The sequence below is a fragment of the Myodes glareolus genome, chromosome 24, assembly GCF_982192425.1.
Source record: "Myodes glareolus chromosome 24, mMyoGla1.1, whole genome shotgun sequence".
Lineage (NCBI taxonomy): Eukaryota > Metazoa > Chordata > Mammalia > Rodentia > Cricetidae > Myodes > Myodes glareolus.
In genome coordinates, this window is record NC_142049.1 from 15,419,820 (window position 1) to 15,431,545 (window position 11,726).

At 49.7% G+C, this 11,726-nt stretch overlaps 1 protein-coding gene across 2 annotated transcripts in view; it reads left to right on the forward strand.

Annotated features, from left to right (window-relative positions):
- Ap3b2 (adaptor related protein complex 3 subunit beta 2) overlaps positions 1-11,726 on the forward strand; it is a 36,364-nt gene that overhangs the window by 10,142 nt on the left and 14,496 nt on the right. For both annotated transcript variants that reach the window (XM_087901251.1, XM_087901250.1), the window contains exons 2-10: positions 311-386; positions 519-593; positions 899-994; positions 8,015-8,175; positions 8,436-8,502; positions 8,589-8,771; positions 8,854-9,137; positions 9,306-9,360; positions 9,744-9,815. In XM_087901251.1, the coding sequence (XP_087757377.1) occupies positions 311-386; positions 519-593; positions 899-994; positions 8,015-8,175; positions 8,436-8,502; positions 8,589-8,771; positions 8,854-9,137; positions 9,306-9,360; positions 9,744-9,815 (1,069 nt within the window). The remainder of the gene's footprint in view (positions 1-310; positions 387-518; positions 594-898; positions 995-8,014; positions 8,176-8,435; positions 8,503-8,588; positions 8,772-8,853; positions 9,138-9,305; positions 9,361-9,743; positions 9,816-11,726) is intronic.

The following is an 11,726-nucleotide window of genomic DNA, read 5'->3' on the forward strand; positions in this document are numbered from 1 at the left end:
AACACTTCACTAACGGAGCTATCTTCCCAGCTCACATCCTCGACAAATCAGTTTCCGAAAATTCTAAGGCACTGGGGGTTAGCACTTCAACATCCTTTCTTTTGGCCAGGGAACACAACCCAGCTCATAACAGTGGCTGGCCCACAAGTCTCTCCTGAACCCCTAATCTGGAGCTTACCCATTTCCACTCCCCACCTGGATCCCCTGGCTCTGGTCCCTCCTTGGACTGAACCTGGCCTGAGTCCTGCCTGGACACTGGTGACTCATGCCCCGCCCTGTTCCTTATCTGACCTTCTGTGCCTCCCACTAGGCATGATGACCTCAAAGAGATGTTGGACACCAATAAAGATTCCCTCAAGCTGGAGGCCATGAAGAGAATTGTGGCGGTAAGAGGGGCTTCCCATGGGTGACGGGCCTGGCTGTCCCAGAGCAGTGACCCTGGGTATGTATCAGGCTTTGCCCTAATCAGCGCTCCGCCCCCCTCCCCTTTTATTTTCCTTTTTGATCCCAACACTCAGATGATCGCCCGAGGGAAGAACGCCTCAGACCTGTTCCCCGCCGTGGTGAAGAATGTAGCCTGTAAGAACATAGAGGTGAGCACCGTTCACAGATGGGTGCCCATCCCAACCCAGGACTGAACTCAAGCTGGGCTGAGGGCAAGGAAGGAAACTATTTAACCCTTGGGGGACTGACCTGCTCAAACTGTCCCTGACCCAGAAGACACAGTCCTTATGTCCCTGAACTGGATGTCAATCAGGGTAGAGGGCTGGGGACACACTTAAGGCTGCTGAACTTGACCCATGAACTACAGCTCCATGCACAGGTGGTGATGGTATCCCGGGCAGTAAAGGTGCTACCCCCTGCTGGGACACCAGCCAGGACACCTGCTCTCTCCTAGGTGAAGAAGCTTGTCTACGTGTACCTGGTCCGATACGCTGAGGAGCAGCAAGACCTAGCTCTTCTGTCCATCTCTACCTTCCAGCGTGGCCTAAAGGTCAGAGGTCTGCATGGGGCCTGTGCGTCATTGGAACTATATGGGAGGAGTCGGCCCAGACAGGCCTGTGTAGGCCTGTCGAATGTGTAGGCTCTGGAGACCTCTTCCTACTTGCTAAAGCAGGAAAAGTCAGGTTCAGAGGAGAGCAAAGGGCCAGTGAAGCGATGCAGGTAGAAGCCAGACTTAGAAAGAACGTGGGATAGGAGCTAGGTGCCCAGAGCCCAGGTCACTGCCCCTGAGATGCCTGTGTGACTACAACGAGATCATTTGTAAAGAAGAAAGGGTGGCTGGAGAAATGGCTCAGCAGCCCTTCCAGAGGACCCGGGTTTATTTCCCAACAACCACATGGCAGCTCACAACTGCCTGAGAGTCCGTTCACCTCCAGGGAATTCGGCACCCTCGCACAGACATACACGTAGGCAAAACACCAATGCACATAAAATAAAAGAATAAAGGTTTATCCATCTCACAGCCCTGGAAGCTGGAAGGTCCAAGCCCAGGAGGGCACATCTGGTCAGGATTTTTTGGCTCTTCAGAGTCCCAAGGTAACACAGGGTATGTATCACATGGTGAGAGGGACACATACAAGAGACGGAGCCATTCTTAAGCCATTTATTCAGAGCCCTCCAGGCACAGCCACTTCATAAAGGTCCCCCCTAGCCAAAGTTGGCCTTAATACCTCTGGGTAGAGGTAACATCTCAACTGAAGTTTTAGTGGGTTTATTTTTTAACAGCAGGCTGCCTTCAGTTTGAATCACTTGAGCCCCTGACAGTGGAGACTCTCGGTCCTTACCTCTGCCGATAGAGGGACATGAATAGTGACTCACGTCAGACACATGGCAGTCTGTCAGGAAGAATTCTGATGGCAGGAACTCTCACCCTGGGCAGTAGAGCCTCCTGATTCTGGTGTCTGTAAAGACCAATGCCATGAGGAACCTTTTTACCCTCAAACTGTGAGGTAGGACAGAGGTTTGGCTGAGGGGCAGTGAGAAGAAGACCGAGTTTCCCTTGTAGGAGATTGCTCTCCCCCTGGGAGGCTGGCTGCTAAGGCCAATGCAGAGGACCAGAAGCACCTGCCAGAAGGGACCCTGGGGATCCCATCCTCTGTGCGTTCTGTACAGCTGGTGATTCTAGAGCTGGGCGAAATCACTCTTTCTTCTGTTCAGCACAGGGGTCACTGTTGTGTCTCAGATGCAGAGTATTGGAAAACCAATCACCCCTTAAATACCAGATCACATCTATTCCTGCAGAATGACATCTGAGCCAGACAGAAACTGAAATCACCTAAATGGAGGGTCAGTGGAAGAGTCAAGTCCTCTAAGACAAGGCAAACACCCTCACTATTTAAGCTGTGAATATCCCCCCACCACCACCTTTTCCTTCTGTACAGAGTGTAGATTTGAACTCATGAGTTCATGCGAAAGTCTCTCTTGGTGCTTTGCTGGTTAGTTTAAGATTCCCCCAGAGAGCATGCAGGCAGCTTCCTCTCTCCATCAGACTTTCTTTGTAAAGAAAGTCTGGTTATGACTTCTACTGCCCTTTCTCTCTCCACACTCAGTTCAGATTTCTGCGAGAGGGTTTTAGAAGCACAACTCATCCTTTCATAGTCCGGCAATTCTGGAGGTCCCTGGGCAGGCTGAGAACTGGTTGATGTCCTCTGGGGCTCAGCTCTGGTTTAGTCTGCTGGGCTCATAGAAGGGGTGACAGTCTGTCCTTAGGACAGGGGAGGAAGCATGGATACTCGTATATATGTTAACTAGTAAGTAGCTTGAGCGTCTTCTTTACTGTTTTGGGGGGTTCTTTTGTTGTTGTTTTTTCAAGACAGGGTTCCTCTGTGTAGCCCTGGTTGTCCCAGAACTGGATCAGATTGGCTTCGAACTCACAAACATCCACCTGCCTCGGCCTCCCAAGAGCTGGGATTAAAGGTGTCCACCACTGGCACCTGGCCTAGTTTGAGTGTCTTTATGTCATACAAATACTAGACGGGTCCTACAAGTCACAAGTATGGGCTCCATCTCAGACTGGCAAGTAAACTTTTGTTTGGATCAAGGTTTGATTATTTTATAAACGCTAGTCTAAAATTGTAGCACAGATTTTGATTTTCTTGTTCTCTACAATCTATCCCTACCCCCACCCCTTAAGAAAACCTGGGCTTAGGACTGGAGAGATGGTTCAGCAGTTAAGAGCACTGACTGCTCTTCCAAAGATCCTGAATTCAATTCCCAGCAACTACATGGTGGTTCACAACCATCCGTAATGAGATCTGGCGCCCTCTTCTGGCCTACAGGCATACATGCAGATAGAACACTGTATATAATAAATAAATAAATCTTTAAGGTCTGGAAAGGTGGCTCAGAGGTCCTGAGTTTAATTTCCAGCACCCACATGACAGGTCATAACTGTAATTCCAGTTCCAGGGGGACCCAACACCCAGGGAAAATACCAATGCACATAAGATAAAGTTAAATAAAGAAAAGAAAGAAAAAGAAAACCTGGACTCATTTGGCCCAAATCAATGCAAAAATCAAAAAAGCAAAAACACAAAAGTCTAGAACAGTTGTCAGCAAACTGTAAAATGTTCATATAGTATTTAGGGCTTGTAGGCTCTTGTGTTTCAACCATGTGATTAATGGATTTTGTGTTAAAAATGGACATGGTTATATTCCAATAAATATTTATTTTAAAACATAGGCAGCTAGTAGAACCGTCCTGAGGTCTGTGCCTAGCAGTCTTTGCTGTTGAACGTCTCCAACACATCGCCAGTAATTGGGACCACACTCCTTCGTAAAGTCATATGCCCCACCTCTTACCCTATCTTAAGACAATTACAATGGCTCTCATGTTTGTTTCTTAACCATTATATTATATTGAAACTTCTATAGCTATAATTCTTTTTTGTTGTTGTTTGTTGATTTTCAAGACAGGGTTTGTCTGTGAAACCGTTCTGGCTGTCCTGGAACTTTGTAGACCAGGCTGGCCTCGAACTCACAGAGATCTGCCAGCCTCTGCCTCTTGAGTGCTGGGATTTAAGGCATGTACCACCACTGCCTGGCTTATAACTATAATTTAAAAAAAATGGGTTTGAAGTATAATCAAGACGCTGGGTTCAGTCACCAGAACACAAAGGAATATCCTATGTTCATAGAAAACCTAATTAATGTCATGCTACACCAGTACAAGCGCTGTTGATCACACAGCCAAAGCCTCCTGTGTATCTACCATACTTTTTCACAAGTATATGAGTATTGTTTTTAAAAATCATATTTCTTTATTGATTTTTGTGTGTGTGCAAGTACGTGTGGAGGTCGGCTGATCTCTTTCCACCATGTGGTTCCCAGGGATGGAACTCAAGTGTTTGGTGGCAAGTGCTTTAATCCCCTGAGCCCTCTCACTAGCCCATGTGTTTACTCTTTTATTGCTCAGTTATGCATTCCTAAATGATGAAATACTGTTTTTTTAAAATGGTCTCATAATATAAACAGAGTTTTCTTGTTTTGATTACTGGGTTTGGGTCTGTCTTCAGCTATTGTGTATGCCCGGGTTCTCTTTCTTTCAGCTAACCTGAAGCCATGTTTCTGTTTGTTTTTCTTTTCTTTTTCTGTTCAGCACTTCTCTGTCAACCCTGTGGGTGGCAAACAGATAATCTAGACTTCTTCTGTCCTTCTGTCTCTGTGGGTGCCCCCTGGGATCGCCTGTGAAATACTACGTTTTGTTTAGTTTCACAGAATCTCTAATCCAGGATCCAGTGCCCTGCTGGACTTGAACCTAGGCTCTCCTACTTCCTAGACAAGCATTCTGCCAGTGTGCTACATCCTCAGTGCGCGCGTGCACGCGCGCGCGCGCACACACACACACACACACACACACACCACCCTTTTCCTTTCAATTTTTGTTTGTTTGTTTGTTTTTCGAGACAGGGTTTCTCTGTAGCTTTAGAGCCTGTCCTGGAACTAGCTCTTGTAGACCAGGCTGGCCTCGAACTCATAGAGATCCGCCTGCCTCTGCCTCCCGAGTGCTGGGATTAAAGGCATGCAACACCACCACCCAGCTCCTTTTGGTGTTTTGAAACAGCCTTGCTTGAACTTGCTCTGCAGTACAGGCTAGCCTGGAACTCTCAGTTCTTCTTCAGTCTCCCGAGTGTTCAGGCTCTAGATGTGTGCAATCACATTGGGCTCATGGGCTTTTTATTTTTGTTTACTTTAGGACACAGTTTTGCTAAGTTTCCCAGGGTGGCCTCAAACATTCAGTCCTGCCTCTGCTTCTCTGGTAATTGGGACTTCATGCACATACCACCACACCCAGTGCAAAGCTCTGAATTTTAATTTTGTCCCTTAACTTTGTGTCTTCCTCCGTATCTTCCTTTGTATTAAAACTGAGTTTATTTGAGCCAGGGCATCAGCTTGGAGTGTGTGGCATATATTGTTTCCAGGATATCAACGGTTTGTTAATAAATCTTTCCTAGCTAGGTTTTATTAAATTGTGGATGCATAGAACTGTATAGTCACCCTGTATTTTTCTGTCTTACTTTGGAAGATCCTGAAAGCAAGGAGAGAAAACTTTAACACCCTTCACGTGTTAAAACTTTATGTAACTCATGTGTAAAAAACTTTAACACACCTTCATGTGACTATGATGACAGAGATAAAACAGGCCCAAATTCTGCTCCTAAAATGCTCACATGATTATGTGAACCCAAAGGCCTGCATCAAGGGTGGCAATGTAGGAAATGTTGAGACTCCCAGAATGCCTTGCTGAAATCAAGAGTCACAGTGTTAATACCTACCAGTTTAATTTTCTCCTCCAAATTGAAAACAGTTGGGTTTTTTGTCCCTATGATTGTTTTCAAAAGAAAAATGGTAAAATAAAGCAGGCCAGTTTCTTAAAAACTAAATTTATTTATTCACTTATTTTATATCCTGGCTGCAGCTTCCCCCTCCGTCCTCTCCTCCCAGTCCCTCTCCTCCAAAGCTCCCCTTCTGTCCCCCCCCCATTCACCCCTCCATTTCTATTCAGAAAAGGGCAGGCCTCCCATGAATATTAATAAAATATGGTGTATCAACTTGTAGTAAGACTCATATATAAGGCTGGGCAAGGCAACCCAGTATGAGGAACAGGGTCCCAAAAGCCAAGAATCAGAGACAGCCCCTGCCCCCACTGTTAGGAATCCCACAAGAGAACCAAGTTACACTACTGTTACATACATGCAGAGTGCCTAGGTCAGTCCCATGTAGGTTCCCTGGTTGTCAGTTCAGTCTCTGGCACCTGTGAACCCAGGTTAGTTGATTCTGTGAGTTTTCTTATGGTGTCCTTGACACCATCCCACCCCATCCCACACCCCCTGCTCCTACAATCCTTCCTCCCCCTCTTCTACAGGATCCCCTGAACTCTACCTAGTGTTGGGCTGTGGGGTCTGCATCTGTTTTCATCAGTCGCTGGATGCAGCATCTCTGATGACAACCGGGCTAGGCACCCATCTGGTCACAGGAGATGTCGGTTCAGGCTATGTATCCTAGGAGTCTCAGCCGGGGTCATCAGCAGGCCAGGTTGGAATGGCTGATGTGATACAATGTGTCTAAGAAAATACAGGCTCCTGCTTTCTAAATCAATGCTTTTAAACCACACCACAAAAACTCAATTCCAAAATTTTGGCAGGCATTCCCATCATTTCCACACCTGATTTTGCGGCTCTCCAGCTGTGCAATCAGGGTGACATCTGTCTTCCTTTACTGTTGTTGTCTACCTTCCTGCAGGGTTGGTGTCTGTTTACAGCGTGGCTCTCAACCTTCCTATTGCTGTGACCCCTTTAACATGGTTCCTCATGTGGTGGTGACTCCAACCATAACATTATCTCCATTGCTACTGCATAACTGTAACTTGGCTACTGTTAGGAATCATGATGTAAACATCTGCTCTGCAGGATATCTGAGTCACACATCACCCCAAAGTGGTTGTGACCCACAGGTTGAGAACCACTGGTTTATGCCCCTGTGGGAAGATAGCGCTAAGCTCTGAGATTGGAGCAGGAGAGTGTATGCTGGTAGCAGACCTGCATGGGATCATCTGAGCAGAAGCCTATACATGGGTTTTACATATTGGAGAAGAGGAGCGACTGTTGATAGGCTCCAGGTCGAGAGGCGTGGCCAGGTGAACGGTGGGACCAGCAGACTGCATTTCCTGGCAGGCACTGCGGGTGTAGACAGATGCTGACTCCTGAGAAAGAGTGCTGAAATGTTCTACCCTTTCCCAAACCAAGTTGCTCTGTGTCAGGGTTTAGCGCCCAGAGCCAAGAGGTGCCCCCCCCCCCGCCGCCCAAGTTTTGTTTGCCAAAACTTTTCCTGGTGAGAGGCAACACACACATACACACACCTGCTCATCCCAGGAAGGGAGTCCACAAACAACCAAAGTATGAACACCAAAGTCCAACTGTGTGAACCAGTGAGTTTTACTGGGTCACCTACAAGAGTATGGGTGAGGGGTCACTTCCAGGAGCACAAATGACTCAAGTCAGCTGCATCACCAAGGACCCCAGCATGGGTGACAGCTCCCAAAGCTGGGAGCCTGGAGCACACTGCACAGCCCTGCAGGCCGCTCAGCAGGTGCCAGAGCGTCCTTTCCAAGTGACTCTGGTCTAAACGTCTTCCAGGCAGCTGGGCGGTTTCTGCTTCTCCCGGGCAGCTTGTCTTGGCTGACACTCTACTTTGCAGCTTAGCTCCCATGACCCTGGCAGCTTCTCTTAGACTGAGCCGGCTCTCAGCTTGTACTGTTTACTCGGGTAGAGAATCTGGTCAGTTTTAGGGGCTTCTTGAATATATGGAACGTCTCTGCAGGATGGAATGTTTCAATCTCAGAGGAGTCTGTTTCAGGACACCAAGGTTCCTAACACAAGTTGGCATCTCCCCCCCCCCCACCCCCGCCAGCCTGCAGGAATACAAAATCTGGTAGTAGGCAGGAATAGTGTCTTGTCTTCCCATTAGGGGATCTAATGCCCTCTCAGGCCTTTGTTTCCGCTTCTGTCCTTAGGATCCCAACCAGCTGATCCGTGCCAGTGCCCTCCGTGTCCTCTCTAGCATCCGTGTGCCCATCATCGTGCCCATCATGATGCTCGCCATCAAGGAAGCCGCCTCGGACATGTCGCCCTACGTTCGGAAAACAGCTGCTCATGCCATCCCCAAACTTTACAGGTCTGCCCGCCTCTGCCCTTCCTCCTCCAGTGCCCTCGGTTCCTAAGCCCCCAAGCTCACCCATGACCTTACCGTGATCATGCAGGCTGCTACTCGGCTGCAGTTAGACAGTTTAGGGATCCGACAAACACAGGGCGAAGGTGGGGGCTCACGTCTCTTGATGAGTGGGCCTGTGTGCGCGAGAATTGCCTGGCTGGGGACCCTGTTGGGAAGCCTGGGGACAGGAAGGGACACCTTCCCTGCAACTGTTTCGCCCCCAGTTTGGACTCTGATCAGAAGGACCAGCTGATAGAAGTCATTGAGAAGCTTCTGGCAGACAAGACCACGGTGAGTGCATTATGGGAAGACCGGACAGAAGCTGGTTCAAGTTCCTCTGCTTTACCCATTCACAACCTCTTACCTTGCTTCCCCAGCTGGTGGCGGGCAGTGTAGTGATGGCCTTTGAGGAGGTTTGTCCCGAGCGTATTGACCTGATTCACAAAAACTACCGGAAGCTCTGCAACCTACTCATTGACGTGGAGGAGTGGGGCCAAGTCGTGATCATCAGCATGCTCACGCGCTATGCGCGCACACAGTTCTTGAGCCCCACGCAGAACGTGAGTTCTAGGATCCAGTCCAGCCGAGGAGAGGGAAGTCACCCCGGGAAGGCGCCCACAGACCCAGCCGTGTTCCTTGCAGGAGTCCTTGCTAGAGGAGAACCCCGAGAAGGCCTTCTATGGCTCCGAGGAGGACGAGGCCAAAGGCCCTGGATCGGAGGAGGCAGCCACCGCCGCGCTGCCTGCTCGCAAGCCATATGTTATGGATCCAGATCACCGGTTGCTGCTGCGCAACACGAAGCCGCTGCTACAGAGCCGCAGCGCCGCAGTGGTCATGGCCGTGGCTCAGCTTTACTTCCACCTGGCGCCCAAGGCGGAGGTGGGCGTCATCGCCAAGGCGCTGGTACGCCTGCTGCGCAGCCACAGGTGCGGGAAGCCCCGCCCCTCTGCTGCCCGAGCCCACGCCCCACCCCCCACCCCCCACCCCCCACCCCAGTTCATTCCTCCCAACTCTTTGGCCAACCCGGCTTCCCCGACCCACCGCCCCTCCCCCAACTGAGGGGTTCAGAACCCTCTGACCCATCCTCTCCACAGCGAGGTGCAGTACGTAGTGCTCCAGAATGTGGCCACCATGTCCATCAAGCGCAGGGTGAGCATGCTTTCAAGACCCGCTTGGGAGCCTGTGGGCTCTGTGGGAGCAGTTCGGACAGAGGGTGGGAGCGTGGAGGACAAGGGAATTGGGGTGGGGATGAAGAGGGTTGTAGATAAAGATAGGGGGATTAACCCTGTGTGCAGGGTATAGGTTTTCAAAAGCAAACCAGGAGCAGGATTTAGACCCTGAAGGGGCGACGGGGAGGCGGGTGCCCAGTGAGAAAAAATAAGTCAGAGATAAGGTGGACGGAGGACGTGGGGGGCAAGGATGAGCATTTTGAGGTTTTAAGGGACACGGGGCCTGTGCTGGGAGGGGCAGGAGTGTCTGGAAGAGGCAAAGCTAGGGCTGTGGTGATTTCCAGGAATGCTCTCTTTTGCCAGGGTATGTTTGAGCCCTACCTGAAGAGCTTCTACATTAGGTCCACGGACCCCACCCAGATCAAGATCCTGAAGGTGAGTGCTGGACAGTGTGCATGGCCCCGGATTCCTGCTTGCCTGAATGCCAGCTGGGCTAACTAATGCTGGCCACGTTGGTGCTGGCCTCTTTCCGGAGCTGAGCAATCTCCAGGCTGCAGGTGCTTGCTTAGGTGGTGGGAAACTGCCCCCGGTGGTGGGGGACTGCCTCTGCCTTGGGTCACGGGACAAAACTTCTTCTGGGGAGATGCAGCACACATGCCTCCTCATCTCAGAGAAGGACCCCATGACAAATCAAGGTACAGATGCCACCAAAGTCCACCTGGGTGAACCAGTGCGTTTTACTGGGTCACCAATAGGAGTACGGGTGAGGGGTCACTTGCAGGAGCACAAATGGCTCAAGGCAGCTGCATCACCAAGGTCCACCCCAGCATGGGTGGCAGCTCACAAAGCTGAGAACATGAAGCACAGTGCACAGCCTGCAGGCTGCTCAGCATGTCGGAGAGGGTCCTTTCCAGGTGACTCAGGCCTAAATCTCTTCCTGGCAGCTGGGCGGTTTCTGCTTCTCCCAGACAGCTGGTCTGGCCTTGAGTGTTTGCAGCGTGTCTGGGCTGACACTACTTTGCAGCTTAGCTCCTCTGGTCCTGACAGCTTCTCTTAGATGGAGAGGGACCCTCCGCGTGTATGTTTGCTCTGCTAGGGAGGGGCCTAGTGAATCCTGTTTCAGGATCTTCTTGAAAATGTTGTGAGTTGTTTACCTTCTGCTTCAGGAGCTTCCTGCAGGATGAAATGTTTCAATCCTGGAGGAAACGGATACACCACGGTGTTTCGTGTGCACCAGACACTTCCCAGGACGACTCTATTTTCATAAGCACCCCAAAGTGTGTATTGCCTCCATTTTATATTTTTAAAAACCCGTAGGCTCCAGGCAGTGGTGTTGCTACTGTGCAGTCACCCGGGTCTGCTGCTGGAAGGGCCGTGCTTTCTTTCCCTCTCGGTTTCCTGTCTCTCACACACCAGCCCCTTCCGACTTTCCGGCACACGTGCGCCAACAGGAATAGTGTTGACAGCTGTATTTCCATCCCACTCCCATCCTATTACGTCGATCAAACAGTGGCTGACCTTCCTATCTCTGTTCCTAGATCTAGGGACTCAAGGGATCTCAAGGGTAGGGTACTTGCCTAGTATGCACAGGACCCTGAGATTGATCCCCAACACCCCATAAACAGGGTGAGGTAGCACTTATCTGTAATCCTAGCACTCAGGTGGTAGAAGCAGAAGCATCAAGAGGTCAGGATCATTCTCGGCCACATATTGAGGTCAAGACCAGCTTAGGCTGCTGAGATGCTATCTCAAAACAAAACGACAAACAGGTGTAGATCCAGGGATTCAAGGTGAAGCAAATGAGTCAGAGACCCTGCTTTTGTTGAGCTTATAGTCTTGTGGAGGGGGGAGGCATTAAGCAGTCAAGACAGTCGCGAAAATACATCAATGAAATGTGTCAAGAGAGAAGAGTGCAGAGAGATAGAAATAGGAGGTGTTAGGGCTGGAGAGGTATCTCAGCTGTTAAGAGCAGTGGCTGCTCTTCCAGAGGACCTGGGTTCCATTCCAAGCACCCACAACAAGGAGGGCACATGTCCACTCTAATTTCACGGAATTCATTGCCCTCTTCTGGCCTCTGCAGGTATTGCATGCACAAGGTACATAGATGAAACAACATTCGCAGAAAATAAATTTTTTTAAAAATATTCAAAATTAGAATAGTGCCAACATCCTTTTAATCAAGGAAGCTTTCCTTGATAAGCTGGAGTCTGAACCGAGACCTGGTATATGAAGGTGAATTCATATTCATATTGAAGTCAATGCAGGATCAGACATGGGAAGAACTGCTCCATGCACATTGTTTGCCAAGACTCCGAGACAGAAAGCAGGAAGAGTGGCCAGGTCTTT